The 17,265-nt window shown below is 38.7% G+C and overlaps 3 protein-coding genes across 3 annotated transcripts in view; 1 reads left to right on the forward strand and 2 right to left on the reverse strand.

Moving 5' to 3' along the window:
• Window positions 1–199: 199 nt before the first annotated feature.
• Window positions 200–11,109, reverse strand: LOC135078568 (SWI/SNF-related matrix-associated actin-dependent regulator of chromatin subfamily A-like protein 1). Its single transcript, XM_063973099.1, has 14 exons — window positions 10,632–11,109; window positions 10,407–10,522; window positions 9,966–10,066; window positions 9,533–9,667; window positions 9,084–9,189; window positions 8,718–8,801; window positions 8,374–8,554; window positions 6,141–6,291; window positions 4,858–5,022; window positions 4,157–4,310; window positions 2,735–2,866; window positions 1,832–1,957; window positions 890–949; window positions 200–550 (listed from the first exon to the last, which is right to left on the reverse strand). The coding sequence occupies exons 1-14, from the start codon at window positions 10,987–10,989 to the stop codon at window positions 245–247; spliced, it is 2,175 nt and encodes a 724-aa protein (XP_063829169.1). The 5' UTR covers window positions 10,990–11,109; the 3' UTR covers window positions 200–244.
• Window positions 11,110–13,960: 2,851 nt separating this feature from the next.
• LOC135078527 (myb/SANT-like DNA-binding domain-containing protein 3) lies at window positions 13,961–15,422 on the reverse strand. Its single transcript, XM_063973066.1, has 2 exons — window positions 14,957–15,422; window positions 13,961–14,812 (listed from the first exon to the last, which is right to left on the reverse strand). The coding sequence occupies exons 1-2, from the start codon at window positions 15,170–15,172 to the stop codon at window positions 14,330–14,332; spliced, it is 699 nt and encodes a 232-aa protein (XP_063829136.1). The 5' UTR covers window positions 15,173–15,422; the 3' UTR covers window positions 13,961–14,329.
• A 281-nt stretch (window positions 15,423–15,703) lies between these two features.
• LOC135079024 (NPC intracellular cholesterol transporter 1) overlaps window positions 15,704–17,265 on the forward strand; it is a 73,221-nt gene continuing 71,659 nt past the window's right edge. Inside the window, exon 1 of the mRNA XM_063973653.1 lies at window positions 15,704–15,956. Within this exon, the coding sequence (XP_063829723.1) occupies window positions 15,876–15,956 (81 nt within the window). The 5' untranslated portion in view covers window positions 15,704–15,875. The remainder of the gene's footprint in view (window positions 15,957–17,265) is intronic.

Genomic DNA, 17,265 nt, shown 5'->3' on the forward strand with positions numbered 1-17,265 from the left:
TGAGCAAATAATAACCCTCCTGACGCAGACTGGTAAAATAAAAACTTTAAGTAGCAATTAGCATCAAGCAGCTATGGTACTGACGGTATAAGGAACTCATAGCCTCGTAGCTGAGCTCCAACCTTAGTGGCTGAACAGAATCAGGGGAAATTACGCATAAAATACTTTAGAAACTGTTAGTGAGACGAAAACACAAACGTACTAAAAATAATTTATTAAATAACTAATCACAGACTCCTTGATATCATAAATCTAAGTTGGCTAATAGAGCATCGTCTTCGTCGTCGCCCAAGAAACACTCTTCGATGGCGCTGATTTCATGCATTGTGATGTCATTTTCCATGTGAAATTGCGTAATGACGTCATCTGTGTTCTCGCCGTTTGACGTTTGACAATTCAATTGACTATTTAAACTGGATGTTTGTCCATTCATTTGATTTTTTGATGTATCCGATTTAAGAGTGCCTTTTCTTATGTTGGTGCCAGGTATGTAGTCATTCTTGTTTTTGCTGATCGGGCTTAGGTACTGAGTCATGTTGTTTTTACTTTCCTAAAAGGCAAGGTTTATCGGTAAGGAAGGTTTGTTTACACAAAAACAATATACACACAATACGCCAGACAGACATTAACAAGTTGACCTTGAGGTCACATTTATCTTGAAATCTGAACGAGTTTTGCAGTACAATAATAATTACAATTATTGTTTGTATTTATTAATAGCGTTATACACCCGTATTCACAAACGATGCTTGCTTATGTGAAGCAGCAAATCGAACGCACAGCGTTGAATAGAGCTTTGTGATTGGTTCGAGTGTGACCCTGTGCGTCCACGCGCACTGTGAGACCTCATAGTACATAATGTTTGTGAATACGGGCGTTAGTCTCTTACCTGGTGTTTCAAAGTGCTATCCTCGAATGTATCTCGACTCAGTCCTACGTCGTTTAGTACCTGTTTAAAACATTTTTTAAATGTTAGATAATTTTCTACTGGTTACTGCAGTTAAAAATAACAACAGCTGTCTGCCAGTGAAAGAAAACAGAAATATGAGGGTTGGTCTCATTTAATTATTAGCAATCTAAGTTTAGTGCGTGAAAAAATATGTTTTACAGATTTTTGTTACTTTTCCATGGCGTTAAATGGTCACTACAATAGCACTAAAACAATATAATAACGCAATTAATTTCCAACTTTTTGTACACTTTTTTGGAGACAATTACATTAAAGTTATAGGTCTTTCGCTTAACTCAGTAAGCGCCTGAGGTATGAAAGCGGCACGGGAGGGGTGATATTGACATTATAACGTGACATAACTCAAATCTGAAGTTTCGCTGACGTTTGACCGTCACAAAATCATCGTCTCGTGCCACTCTCATACCTCAGGCACTGACCGAGTTACTACCTGTTCGCGCTAAGTTTGCCGGACCGTGGAATGCGCGTCCCCTCTCCCAACCGCGATTAAACGCAATTAGTTAGTGATTAAACGCAATTAATGTGTCTTATTTTATGCAAATACACAATTTTTATCAATAATATAAAAAATATTTTAAATAGTTTGTTATAGTTATAGACGCTTCTCTTCGAGTGACGTCATATCGCCAGCGGCAAACTTAAAGCGAACGGATAGTAAGCGCTATACCAATTTTTTTTTAATTTTCTACTTTTTAGCAAGTAAATGGCGATGCCAGATTTCAGACACTATTTTGTTATCAAAAAACAAGGCTTGGTCGATGGCCGCGCGAAAAAAAAAGACGCCAATTTCCAGCATTGTCTTTTTTTGTTGGTTTTAAATTTAAATTTGATTTTTAATTGTAAATAAGAGTGTGTGCTCACGTTGAGTTTGTTCTGCAGCATGGGCCAGATGGCGTCGTCGGCGGTGGCGGGCGCGATCAGGTAGCGCACGCACACGCCGCCAACTTGGCCGATACGGTGCGCACGCGCCTCCGCTTGCGTCAGGATCTACGCAAGTGGATCAGTAAGTGACGTGGTTGCAGGTTCAAATAAAGGACAGTTTTAAAGAGATATGGTGCGCTCGCGCCATGGAAATCACTTAAAAAGTGTTTTAGTGGTTTTAGTTACAATAATTTGTTTTAAGAAAGTTGCCGTATATAAGTAGTAATATGTATAGTAACTAAGGCTGGTTTGCACAATCCTCAATTAACTTTAACAAACGACAAAAATCTTTCAGCTTAAAGATGATTTGCACCACGTAACTTTGACCGTAACTTTAACGATAACCGATGTTTTTTGTATGAAGTTTGACAGATTTTTGACGTTTGTCAAAGTTAAAGTAAGATGGTGCAACCCAGCCTAAGTGATTTTTGGCACACTGTTATCAATTATTACTTTTTTATATGCAAACTAGACACAGCAAACGGTTGTTGGAGCATCCGGGCATTTTCAAGGCGAGAGTGAATAGGCACTTACAGGAAGTTACAGGGCAGATATGTACCATCCTAGACTGCATCCCACTTAACATCAGGTGCGATTGTGGTCAAATAACTGCCTTGTTATGAAAGAAAGAAAGAAAGAAAGAAATTTATTTGACAACTAAAAAGCACAAAGCACAAAAACAACGAGGCGGAGAAAAAAAAAATGTTGCCAAAGAGGTCACCCACTCAGTATTATCTTGACAGTTGACATTTTACTGCCAAGTGCCAAGACACTAATATTATGTTATGCATAAAAAAAATGTAAGCCATAGACAAGTATGGCGCCTCATAGAGCTAGACTCACCCCCGGGTTCCAATGAAGCTCCGCGAATAGAACCAGGTTGGCAGCGGTGAGCGTGAGGCCGGAGTTGGCGGCCGTGACGGACAGCACGGCGCAGCGGCACGACGCACTGTGCTGGAAGCGGTCTACCAGCTCCTGCAGGGATAATAGTTGTGGTGAGAAAATATGGTTCGTTCGTTCGTTTCAGCCAAATGACGTCCACTGCTGGACAAAGGCCTCCCCCAAGGTTTTCCACAATGAACGGTCCTGCTGCCCGCATCCAGGCTCTTCCCGCGACCTTTACCAGATCGTCGATCCACCTAGTAGGAGGCCTGTCCACGCTACGTCTTCCAGCTCGTGGTCGCCACTCGAGAACTTTCCTGCCCCAACGGCCATCGTCTCTACGAGCTATGTGCTATCCTGTGAGGATAGCACAAGGTTATAAAATAGCAAAGTAAGTGTAGGCGCACGCCGTTGATTTTTCGTCGGCCGATAGTTTAGTCGGGCAGTTGATCAGTATGGGCATGTATGGGAGTGCGCACACTACGCCGATTCGATTTGGCCGATTCTTCATACAAATTAAAATCGGGCACAACTATCGGCCAACTAAAAATCAACGGTGTGTGCCCACTCTAAGCCGACATACATCCCGTTGCAAGATAGGTCACACCTCGACTCTAGGGTGATTTAGCCGGGTAAGGATGCGCGCCATAATAAATTATTTTCGGCGATTTTAGACGCCTAATAAGAGCTTATTGTGCAAAATCGATGAGTCTATCGTAGGCATCCTAGTGAAAGAAAGAAAAATTGTTTATTTGGTTCAAACATAGTAATGTTACACAATTTGGTTAATAATTATAGATAAATTGTTGAACCAAAATGGCTCCTACTCAGCTTGTATCATATTCCGTAAAGAACATGATGCACATCCTAGGCCTAAAGGTATGGCCATATTTTTAAAGAAAAATATAACCCTCCTCCTGCTGCAATCGGGTAAAAAGAGGATCTGAATGAGGGTTTTCGCGAATGAAAAATCCGCCAGATGGCAATACGTAGACGTGAGGTCCAAATGCTGCATGATTGGTTATTTTTGACATGACATTGACAGATATGTCAAAATCCACCAATCACGCAGCAGTCAGACCCCACATCCACGTCCCGCCATCTAGCGGATCTTTCATTCGCGAAAACCCTCATTGGCAATCAGTTATAATGAAGCGACAATAGCCGAACGATGAAGGTGTCGGACGGGCCGACTCGTGATATAAGGAATGCTGTTCGAACCCCGCCACGCCGTCCCTAGACTATTGTATTTGCTCGCGGTTTCACCCGCGTGAAATTTAGTGTCACAGATTCGCATAAATTATAAGTTTTTGCGTGAAAGAGTAACAAACATCCACACATACTTTCGCCTTTATAATATTAGTAGGATCATCAGCTGCTTACCGCTCGGCTGGCGGGAGGCGTGGAGCCGACGATGCTGATGTACGGGACCCGCTCCTCGTCCAGCGTGGAACAGATCGCGTCGATCATGTTCCGGTGGTGTGCGAACACAAGGAACTTGCCTTCCGTCTCCTTTGTTACTTGACGGATGTATTTACTGAAACAAAAAAAAGATGTCCAAGTATTGGTTATGAAAAGTGGAATCTAAGATGAAGGAATTGGATATCGATAAAAACGATAACATAGGACTTCCTTATGATCGAGAGATAGCAGCGGCTAAAAAATGTGCCATCATCTTGGTAAACGTTGTCCAGAAATCCAGTAGCTGCCATTGGTTAACAGTAAGTATTTTATATCTATCTATTCTAGTCTAGACGTTCGTGCAACATCCTCAGTGTGAGTAAGAGGGATACCCAGATTGGAAACCACTTGGGGGGCGTTATGTCGCGATCAGACCTTTTCGTAGGCAGGTTAACAGTGTTACCTAAAACAAGTACTATAGTCTGGTCGCTGAGCACGTAGAATTTTGTCCAATGACCCCAAGCTACCCATCCTTATCGCTCGCGCGTAATTATGTTGCTGTCGCGCTCGCACACTCACTGCGGGCGGCCGTCGCACAGTCACGACAGCAATATAATTACGCGAGAGACCGGGCTTTAGTGATATTCAGTAGATTTTAACTTTTACGAACATGTTTAACTCACCATATAGCCGGTATTTTAACTCGCGCCGACTCACTGAAGTAAGTGACCAGGGCCGCGTGTTTCTCGGTGGATTTCTTTGTGTTGTAGGCCTCGGCCATTTGCGACAGCCCTTGCTGTTCCTCCTTGGAGAACTGCAGCAATGTGCAGTCTAGTAATACTGTTTCTCTGGAATTACCAAAATTATTGTCACTTTAACTAAAATAGTAAGACACGGGTTTTAACGCGACGTTTATTAATGTCTCCTTGTGACCACGGCTGTAGCATAGCAGCCGAAACGTCAAGCCGTGAGTACATAATGTAACTCATTAATAAACGTCGCGTTAAGACTCGTGTCTTACTATTTTATTTGAAATGGAACGCGAAAGTTTAAACATTTTATTGTCACTTTGTTAACTAAATTTATTTTAATAACTCATGATTATGAGGTATTTAGCAGTCTTCATTAAGTCAATGGGGGATTTGGTCTACACTGCCCCCTGGTCAGACAGGTTGGGAAGGCCTTCGTATATTTCTCTTTTAGTCGCCTCTTACGACATCCATGGGTATTCCCATGGATATAGCGGTAGTTCTGAAGTTCAGGAAGAGTGATCCAATACTGGCGAAATCACATGACCAACCAAATACTTACAATTCAAACAGACCACTCCCTCTCACTAGGCAGGCAGTGTAACTTTTATGAATGAGGCTTTCGTCTTCTCAAATTAAAATTACAGTAACCTGTAAATACTAACAGTTGTAACCCCCTATTGAGAGTCCTGGGTGTTTAAGGATTACGTTTAAGGGTTAAAGATGACACTGCGTTCAATGAGGGCTATCGTTTTTATACTTAACAGTTGGCACCCCTGGCGATTGACAGGACCTTACTCTACAGTGGCGCCATCTTGATGAGTGCAAATGCAATAGTCCTCCGACCACTTTCGCGCTCACCAGTTGGTGCCACTGTCTTCGCTACTAGCAAGTGACAGGACCTTACTCTACAGTGGCGCTAACTGGTGAGCGCTAAAACGATAGCCCTCATTACTTACAATTCAATTAGACCACTCCCTCTCACTAGGCAGGCAGTGTAACTTTCGTGAATGAGGCTTTCATTTTCTCTAAAAAAAAATTACAGTAACCTGTAAATACTAACAGTTGTAACCCCCTATTGAGAGTCCTGGGTGTTTAAGGATTACGTTTAAGGGTTAAAGCCGACACTGCGTTCAATTACTGCGTTAATATGGGACGTGTAAAAGTGTTCTTTGGGAGCTAACTTGCAAAAAATAAACAATTTTGATTTTCTTTACCTGGTCTTCCCCTCCAAAGTAGTAAGCACCTGCTCCTTAGTCCGGCGGATGAGGAACCGCTTCTGCAGCAGAATCTGGAGTTCTGTCAGGTTGGACTGCCCACTCATGTCCCAGCCGAAATTGGTCTGCTTGCCGGCGCAATATCTTTTGCCTGGAATATTTCCATGGCTTAGAAAATGAATTCCAACCATCGCCATCATTAGGGGCACCTTAAAATTGGAGGCGCGAGGCAGCGCTGCAGTGGCACGCTTGAAGCGCCTCTACTGCTTTTTATACAATTTCTAGAAGCGCAATGAGGATCATTTCGATTTTTAGCTGTGAATGCAGATTTATAGGTCTAAGAAATCCTTAATATACAGTCCAAAAATTTTTGTTCTACGACAAAAATTGACGAAGTTATGGCCAAATTACTAAAAAAGTTCACTGACCGCCCGGCGCGGGACCGATGACGTCATTATATCCGATCCGAACGCTGCCGGCGTACTGCGTGGATAGAAAATATTTTTTTCTAGCCAAACTATCAGTTTTAGAGAAAAACTTGTTATGACATTTATTCATCAGAATAAAGTAAGCTATCGTTAGGTAATTTTTTAAAATAGAAATTGTGAAAAATATCGCAAAAAATCCATACGCTCATACGATTCAATGGAACGCGGAGACGCGATTAGGGTCTCCGCGATGGTATATTTGGCGATTTATTCAAACAAAGTGTTCATAAGTGTTGTTAGAGTCATATCTTCGTCCAAGTAAAATATAAAAATGCATAAATATTATTTTATTTACTTCTAACAATAAGTATAGCTGAGGCAGATACACTCTGCCTAGGCTACAAGACATTGCTATGAAGATCATTTCGATGTACACGCAATACCTACCTGTTATTTAGTTTTTCTGAGGTAAACCTACGTACCTACCTATCTATTCGCCGTTCCCATGGGCAGGCCAGCTGCTCCCTTCTGGAAATCTATTTAATCTTAGCCTAGAAGCTGGGTATGACTCCCCCGTCCCTCTCCTCTCCCCAGGTCATAAGCTGGGCATGACTTCCCCCTCGGCCAGAAGTCGGATATGATTTACCCCCCCCCCCCCAGGCCAGAAGCTGGGTAAGGCTTGCCCCTCCCCCCAGGCCATAAGCATAAGCTGGGTATGACTTACCCCCCCCCCCCCAGGCCAGAACCAGAAACTGGTTATGACTTGACCCCCCTCCCCCTCCCCCCAGGCCAGAAGCTGGGTAAGGCTAGCCCCTAAGCATAAGCTAGGTATGACTCCCCCTCGGCCAGAAGCTGGGTATGACTAACCCCCCCCCAGGCCAGAAACTGGGTATGACTTGCCTCTCCCCCCCTCATACCAAGGCCAGAAGCCGGGTAAGGCTTGCCCCTCCCCCCAGGCTATAAGCTGGGTATGACTTAGCCCCTCCCCCCCCCCCCCCCCCCCCAGGCCAGAAACTGGGTATTAGCACTCATATTATGTATTATTATGTTCAAAACAAACAATCATAAAGTTACACTCACCCCAACCGCTTCTCCGCATTCCATCGAATCGTATAAAAATGTGGTTTTTGGACATAGCGATACTTATTTTTCACAATTTTTATTTTTAAAAATTACTGGTCGATAGGTTACTTTATTTTGATGAATAAATGTTATTAAAAGTTTTTTTCTAAAACTGATAGTTTAGCTGGAAAAAAATATTTTCCATCCCAATAGTACGCCGGCTGCGCTCGATTCGGATATAGTGACGTCACGCGGCCTTGCGTACGTTGTCTTTTAGCGGCAAAAACGGCCTATGTTTATTACTTAATATCTTCGTAAGTAATGGTCCGATTTGGATAATTCAAAAAGATATATCTTTCTTATGTCTTAAAGATTAACGTACATACTAGTTTTATTGAATTTTCTACAGTACTGATCCTCATTGCAACGCCACTACCAAAGTGACAACGTGACAAAGACGTGCCATTTCTCTCGCCTCTTAATTTGTAGGCGCCACCACTGAAGGATAATGATTCTATCTAATTTACTAGAGGCAAATGAAAGATTTGGCTTACTTACATCCTCACGTTAAAAAAGAAAGATTGGGGAGGCCTGATGTTCACATATTTTTACCTTAGTCGCCTCTTACGTCACGCATAGGAATAATGGGGGTAGTTCTAATCTACCGGAACCACATAGCTAAGGGCCTGCTCAGAGCTGGCACTGCCGCGTGACGTCACTGCGGCACACTACGGCGCACTCACCGTACTCAGTGTAGGAGCCGAAGAGCTTGGGCTCGATGAGCGACAGCTGAGTGAACAGCTCAGCGGGCCTGCTCAGAGCCGGCGTCCCGCTCAGCAGGACTAGTCGTTGGCACTGCCGCGTGATACTATTAAGTGCCACCGTACATTGCGCTTTGTGTGATTTCAGGTAGTGAGATTCGTCCTGTGGAAAGACATTTTGGATACATAACAACAGTGAATCAAGGATATCAGCAAAATAAAAACGGCTTTTCTTATTATGCTTAATGCCTAAAATGCAGTATGATAAGATATCAATGTCATTCTAAAATGTTTACTGATTAATGTAATACAGAAAATATACTTACAATAATAACCACTCCAAACTTTTTGCTCTTCAGCAAATCTGTGTGCATTGTTGTGATCTTGTAACTGACTATTACTATTTCTGTCTGTAAAAAAATATAATTAATTTTTTCCACATATTATCTATGTTATATTATACTTTACTAGTGTACTTACAATCTCATAAACACAAATGAATTAATCTTTGTATATTAAATACGAAAGTTGACACCAGAAGTTTGGGACTAATATTTGAATAGAATAGAATAGAATATATTTATTTGTAATAAATGTGGTACATACATAGGTGTTTAAGTTTGGTGAATAGTGTGATCAATCAAATTGTTATAACTTATTTAAAACTTATGTATTGCAATAGGGTTTCATACTTGTCTGTCAGCCACTAGTTGAGCATCTTTTCCAGTTGTGAGGGTGGCTATGTTCATTAATGGGACTGATGGCAGAAGCTCGTGGATTTTACTTTGCCAGGTTTCTCTGTAAATATGTATTAAAGTAATTATTTATCTCTTACCAAAATGTAGATAAAAAGCTGATAATCTATGTCATATTAATATCAATTTTATTCATCGAAAACCAATAAGGACATTATCTTTAGATAACATAATGTTTGGGATCAATTTCCATTCAAATTCCATCACCACTTGTAAAGGCGTTATATGTAGTGAGCCACACCAATGCAGCCAACGGCCAATGACAGGTCGCGCGACCCTTGACAGTCCGCGCGACCCTTGACAGTCCGCGCGACCTGTCATTGGCCTATGATCGCGCCGGCGATGGCGATCTGCACGCGTTGATGTGGTTGAAACTTTATTCATACCTCATTGATGAAGTAGTAACAATAAGGAGTGGCCAGTTGTGTCGGTAGTAGCTGGCTATGCCCAGCGCCTGGAATGTCTTGCCCAGGCCCATGTCGTCAGCTATCATGCAGCGGCCTCGCCGAGCTATTCCAAACCTGAATATGAACATACAAACATTTACCTTCATTCTAAATCTGCCTATAGAAATCAAAATATTTTAAAATATTGATAAGTGAAATAATGTGTTTATTAATCACTATATTTGATGATGGCCTATGTCCAAGGACAAACTGGAGATGAGTGCAGCTAAATTGTAAAATGAAATGGTTAATTAATGTTGTAAAATATCTTGTAATCCAGTAATAAAGGCTTATATTATTATTATATTTGATGAAGTAAAGGATAGATTTGAACCTATTTTACCATTTAATAATTAGAAAAAGAAATGTTTACCTAACACCTTGTTCTTGAAAAGGCATTAGTTTATGCCTCAGTGTTGCTTCTACAGGAGTTAGGTCAATGTTGTTAGGGTCCATTGTTTGTCCTTGTAGTACCTATGCAGTAAATAAATTAGAAACAAAAAATTATAAACAATATTGCTTTCAGCATTCACTTAGGTACTATCGGCAACAGTGTTAACTGCCCATTGCCAGTCATGTCATCTCGGTCTATCGCAAATAATCACTATTTGATGAGAGCGAGAGCAAAAACGGAAATGGATAGTTAACAGTGTGGCCGTGTGTACAGCAAGGTATACCTCTGCTTCTATGCAACATTGTTGGATATAATACAAGCAAAAGGTTTTGTAATAAAATGGAATAAATTGTTTATGTGAACAACAAGTTTCTCTTAAAGCTGCAATACAAAGCTCCAGAGTTACTCTAATAATTTTACCTTCAACACATAAGGTGGCAGGGATCCTAACACTACATGCGGTGCTAAGGGAGCCACTTTCTTTATCAGCTCATGATAATCATCCACAGAGAAATTCCACAACTTGGAGCCTGGATCTAAAATTTTGAAAATTTGATTTACACCATTTTCTTGCATAAGTAATGTCCACTTTATTGTTTTGAATTTTGATAATGTTAAAATCCATTGAGAGAATAGATCACTCACCGTAGCTTCTTGATGGTATAGTCTTGAAGATATTTATGAGAGGCACACAAAATTCGGAGGGATTCACTTCAAACCTTGTCTCAGATATCAGGTATATTGTACCGTTGACTATCTTTCCCACTGGAACACTGTTTTCAGCTTGCGAGTTTGAACTATTTGAAACTCTGGCGTAAGGGTGAAAACTTGCATTTGAATTGTATGCATTGTTCCTGGGGGATCCGGAAGATTTTGGAGTTCCAAATGAATTTGAAGCGAGCAGAGCAGCCGACTTGTTGGGGGTAACATTCATTAATTTGTTTTGCCGTTTCTGTAGTGCAGCAAGTCGTTTTCTCTCAATTTCTTCTTTGGTGCAAGTCATATTTAACGATATCCAATTGCTTCAAGCATTAAGGCGTTTTATTGGGCTTTTTCGAAAAGTTGTAAGCGCAAGACAAAAAAATACAACAAACTTTTTTACAAACAAATTAAAGAAAACGAGCAAAATCCAACTTTTTTAATTAGGGATGTCCATTATAGTAAATGAGTGACGTATCAGTTAAAACGTAAATCGATAAAAAACTGAACGATTTTAAGGATTCATTGCATTAACATCAATAAACCAAACGGCTAGAGTACCTTCTGTACTCGCCACTCTGCCCGGTGAAGCTGGAAAAGCTCCTCAAGCTACCAGCGCGCGTCCCTTAAAAAAAAAAAATCAATAAACCTCGGGTTGAATTTAGAATTAAGTCGCCGGAAATGCATTTTTTCACTTCGAATTTCGAAGCTATATCCGGCGAAGTCGTTTCTGTCACATAAGGTTTAACAGGGCCCCAATTGCGGTAATTTGTAATGTCTCCAATTCATTCGCGTTTCATCTCTAGTCTAGTCCACACACCATTTTCATTCAACGATGTGCAATTCGGTATCGCGGTAAAGTTCACGCGCAAACAAAGACAAAACAACGGATTTAAGCACTTTCTGACTTTCCGAATACCTTATTTTTTCACTAAAACAGCAAATGTTCATGATTTTCGTGAAGCGATTAAGAAAAAAGTAGCTATCTTTCAGGTTTTACACAAAGAAGCAGTTGCGTTTCGTTTTCGTTTGAATGAACTAGCTGTCAAAGCGACACCGCTATACGAATTCGTCGTCCAGTCTCGTTGTAATTGAAAATAGTTAGCGCAATCGGAGCACAGGTTTGAAAATTAAATACCTAATTCAATTTTACCAGGCCTGGCTCACTCCGCGCGGTACATCCGATAATTACCTACAGCGAAGCGCCCCGCCGGCGGGTATTATATCAGTCGAGTGTCACGACGCGCGCACCCGTCAGGACGCTGGCGTGCGTTGTAGTACCTAATTCTATGATCGAAGTATTATTTAAAAATGGACATAAAGAGAAAGAAATATTGTGCGGCGTTCGGGTGTTTAAATTCGAAAAGAAATCTACCGGATTTATCTTTTTTTTCGCTTCCCAAAGATGCTGAAAGGTATGTTGGCCATGTAGGTAATCAATAATTCTTAGGATAGTATAGGAACCTAACCTACCATGACTACTGCTCAGAATGCGTTCGTTCGTTTCAGCCAAATTACGTTCACTGCTGGACAAAGGCCTCTCCCAAGGTTTTCCATAATGAATGCGTACTTACATACATACGTGTTATGAGGTACGTACCTCATAACATATAAGTAGATTAATTATTTTTTTCACTAGACAGCAACCCTAACAGCGTAAGAAGAGTTCAGATGATGCACGCGATAGAAAGAGACAAAACTTGTAAGTGAATAAAATTGTAGGTACGTAGTGCTGTGCGAGCGGAATTCCACTGTATCGCGTCGTAGCAAGACTCGCATTTATTTAAATCGTCTTGCGGAGTAATCCTTCTGTACCTGTACTATTACTTATTCTGTGATTTTACATCCGGCGAAGTAGTTTTAGGCAAAAAATATTAAATCGATTTCTCTTTATTACGCCGATACTGTTTTAATTGATTACGAATCATTCGAGTTTTCCATGGAACACACATCCATAGAGAAACACACATCACTATGGTTTCATGTCAATGATGACAGTGACGTTACACTTTTTTTTATTATTACTTTTAAAAGTGGATTGGCTACAAGTATTTTAATCCAAATTATTTATTCAAATATCGTGCAGCGTGCGTGAGCGTGACCATTCTCTATAACTTGCTATAACTTTTGAACATGCGCGCAACACGAGTAGGTAGATTTTAGTCATCATCATACCTGTGATGTTAGTTCCATCATCATGTATCTTGATGTGTAGTATGGAATCACATATTTATTGTGGAGATAAGCAGAAATAAACAAACTTTGTTTAGGTGGCACTTCCACTTTATTATATTAAATCCTAGTATAATAACAATATTATTTTGAGACGCGAGCACATGCCGCTTTCCATCCTGAATATTATGAAAATGTTATACATAATATAAAATCATGATTGAACTGTCTAGGCAAGAAGAAAGTTCATAGCATTTAATACCTAGTCAGTGTCTAGGTCATAAAATAAGCCTATCATTGCTGAATTTGAAATATAGGAACAGGCATAAAAATAATATTATAGAGATAACATTGTTAAGGTTCAAATTACCTCAAAGTAAACAATTCATTTTATGTATTTTTAAATAAAAAAGAAAATTAAAAAATGTAGTATTGTAATACATAAGCCTACATGAAAATTTTATTGCACCATAAATATTTCAGGCATTTGAAGTTCATTTTATAACAAAATTTAAGGCGGCCAACCGTCCCGCATTCTGCGGGACCGTCCCGTAATGACAGTTGCAATTCCGCATTGCAATATTTAATAAAATAGTCCCGCAAATCGTCCGAGGCGTCCCGTATGTCCCGCATTCCTTGTTTCCCATCGTTTTGCTCGCATAAAAGTGTTCCACATCAAAATACAAATGACTTTTACCTAGCCATCGTCCAGTACCTACTCTGTTTGCCAGGAACAAACGCTCCTTCGGAACGAGTTTTTTCCCTAATAAACAGCTTATGGACATCCGAAAAGTCGTCACTAAAAGTAGAAACATTACGTGCAATGCTAATTATAAAATTCAATATGGGCAGCTGTGAAAAGTTTTTGGACATTTTGAACCAAAACCCAGACCTATTAAAAAAATGCCACTCATGTGAAAAATATAATTTTAAAAATTTATGTTAATTCGGTAGTAGTGTTGTTTGTTTCTAATTTGAGTACACCGTTTTATTAATCTAAGAGTACACCATTAACAATTCCAAGTCCAACAAATCCTAAGTCTTATTGTGGATAGGGGTGGGTGTCCCGCATTGACTTATTATAAAGTTGGCCGCCTTAACAAAATTAATAATACATTTCTATTTTCCATTACTTAACATATCTTAATAATAATAAATACATTGTACCAAACACATACCTTATTGTACAAGTGGGGTAATATTGTCAGACCTTCCTTCATAAACAGTGATCCAAAAATTTGATGTCTCAATCAGATACATACAAAAGTATGGAATTTCATCAAATTATTAAATCACTGATCACAATAACATTAACAAATCAGCTGATATGTTGTAACATTACTGTATAAAAGAAAAATATAGCATAAACTTGTGCATTATTTTGTAGTAAAATTTCAACTTTTTACAACAACCCTTAGCATTTGCAGTGGATTGAATCAATTTGCAAATTACAAAATTCAGATCACTATTAATCATTTGGAGAGTTCCCTAGCAATACTTTTGAGAGCTTCTGTCTGCTCCTTAATTAGCTTTAATTTCTGCCTAAGATAGTCTTTCTTAAAGCTAATATAGTCTTCTTTTAGTTGCATTTTTCTTTGTTCAGAAGAAGCAAGCAAATCACAATTGAAGAAACAGTTATTTCCATGTTTGTCATTTTGTTTGGAGCTGCAACTTTTCACTTTAGGCTCTTTGTGTTCGAATACTTTAGCTTCTGGCGGAGATTCTGGTTCACTGTATGAATGAACTGAGTCCAATTCATTGTTGTACTCTTGTGACATGTCTGGGTCTATAATAGGCACGAATTCTGTGGTTTCCTGGTAGTTAGTGGTGGAAGACACATTCTTCAAGCCTAAGGCTTCTTGTTCCGCTGGAGTGAGCATCACTACTGATGAAGGGACTTCACCGTTGATCTCAGCCTGACGTTTCTTAGTTTTCGACCGGAGGTCTTGCCAAGTCTGAAAGGGTAATTAATAATAAGTTTGTAATTAAGTTAAATTGGTATAAAATAACGAATTCTCAATAATATAATTCACAGAAGAGTTATGTGTCAAGACAAAACTAGGCAATATTTTTTAAAGTTCTAATGAAATGATACCCACTTTTCTCCACTGTCGCCAAGTTTTCCTAGCACCAGGTCCAGGGATGTTGTTGCACTCGCTTGCAATGCTCTGCCAGAGTTTTTGTGAATCAGTATAGTTAAAGTCTTGAGTTACTTTACACGCGATCAACTCTGGGTGCTTAGTTACTAATTCTACAAGCTTCTTCTTCTGCCTCGCTGTAACATACATGCCTCTTCGTCTTTTTCTATCATCCATTATTCAAAACACCTGATTTTATGTTGGGAAATCATTGCATGTTTTGAATGACTTTCCTATGGTTCAAAATCTTAGTGAGATCGATTGATAAATGTTCACACACTCTGTAGTAAAGTACTATGTTATAAATAGTTGCTTGAATCTGAAGCTAAATTAATTCGATTGCAGACATTTACAAAACAAATCGCCCCTTTCATTGTTTTTTTACAAATTCTGAAAGAAATGAAATGATGACACTTGCTTGACAGGTTTTTTTTGACAATCGTTTGACATTTCGTCGTCATAGACAAAATATTTTCTTTTTATCAATAATGAAAGGTGGCAAAAACTTATAGTATATTAGTAGAAAATCAAATCAAATTTGTTTAAAATTGTGTGCATTTGAAACTCAATTTCTTTAATTTAGCAGCATGGAGCAAAACTAAGAAAGAACTAAATTAAAATTCTACATAGAAGGACACGCCGCCATTTTAAAATTTTCATAGAGTAAAGACCGGTGACCATAGACGACAAATATCATCTTTCGTCGTCAATCAGTCAAAAATTATTCATTCCTCGTTTCTCAGCGAATGGTGGAGGAAAGTGCGTCGTAAATATTACACAAAAATCATACCATAAAACGCTTGTAACAGTTGCAATTATGATATGACGACGTCATCAGTATTCTAAAAATACTATTGTGATATATGAACAGTGAAAAACAATGGCTGAATCGTGTGGAAAGTTTCTACAGCGTTTTCTACCAGTCTTGGGCTGTGTCCTGCTGATAAATTTAGTAAATCATGTAAGTTCACTTCAGAATACTACTGCATTCCATTGTTCCGCACTAATTATCTTTGTTTGAAAGTTAATTAAACTGTTTACAGTTCTCCTCTTTTGGATTCAAGGAAATATTCCTCAGAACATCATGTATTATTTTCTACCTTCAATGATTTTATGAAAGTTACTCACAAGTCGAAAATAGTACTAGGGCGCTCTTTGATTCTAAATTATTTATGTGTCTTATAAGTATACAATACATAAATTCAGTATACTTACACTGATTTGCAATCTTACAATGGTAGACCATTGTAGGTAATTCATTCTCTAAATTAATTTAAATTAACAAAAGAAACTATTGTTTATGAATTTGTGATAAGCAACTCGAGCATGAGATCCATTTTGATAACATTAGTGCCAAAGCACTTATATTACAATACAAACCAATAGTTGTGATTTTAACTCTACCTATCCATAAAAATAATTGCAGAGTTCCACACTAATATTATGCTTATTACATTTTGTGAGATTATAAAGTTACTTTTTAGAGATTCAGCATGCTCATAAGCAATGAATCAATAGCAGTTGAAAAGAGAGCATCAAATTCTGACTCATTCTCTCATGTTGACTGACTAAATTAATTATTGTTTGTTTTCTCTCTTTTTCTTTTCTATTATTACTTTTCTGATGATTAGAAGACATGTTTTTGTATTGTCTTTATTATTGTTGTTGTGGGCTAGATTTTGCACGAAAGTCATACCCCTTGGCAATTTTCCATATTTATTATGCTGAATCTTAGACAAAACTAACTTGAGATTATTCCTGATAAGAATAATGTAACACTTTTCTGGTCAGTTAATTGCTATAGCAGTCATAACAAACAAACTTCCATTGTGTCTGGGTTACTGTCCAGAAAAGTGTTAAATAAATAAATAATTTGATATCTACAAATATTATTATTTTATTCTTTTTTCTAAATTTATGTAATGTTCATAGTAAATTAAGCTTATAAAATGATATAATTACACAAACTTGACCTATACCAATTTAATAACATTTATCTATTATTTCTGTTCATACGGATTTCGCTAGCAATATATCTAGTTAAAGTTTATACCTACTCTCCATCCATTATTTTATTCTAGGTTTAACTGAAATAGAAAAATGGCTATCGGCTCTTATTAATTTTCAAATCTGACCAGCGACTTACAACATTAATTTATTTTTATTATGTTTTCTATGATTATATCTACTGTTTGTGTTGCAATGTAATTTATTGATTAATCACGCTGCAATTATAATAATCAACCAGGCCCCTCTGATTACAAATAGTC

Source organism: Ostrinia nubilalis, chromosome 15, assembly GCF_963855985.1.
Source record: "Ostrinia nubilalis chromosome 15, ilOstNubi1.1, whole genome shotgun sequence".
NCBI lineage: Eukaryota > Metazoa > Arthropoda > Insecta > Lepidoptera > Crambidae > Ostrinia > Ostrinia nubilalis.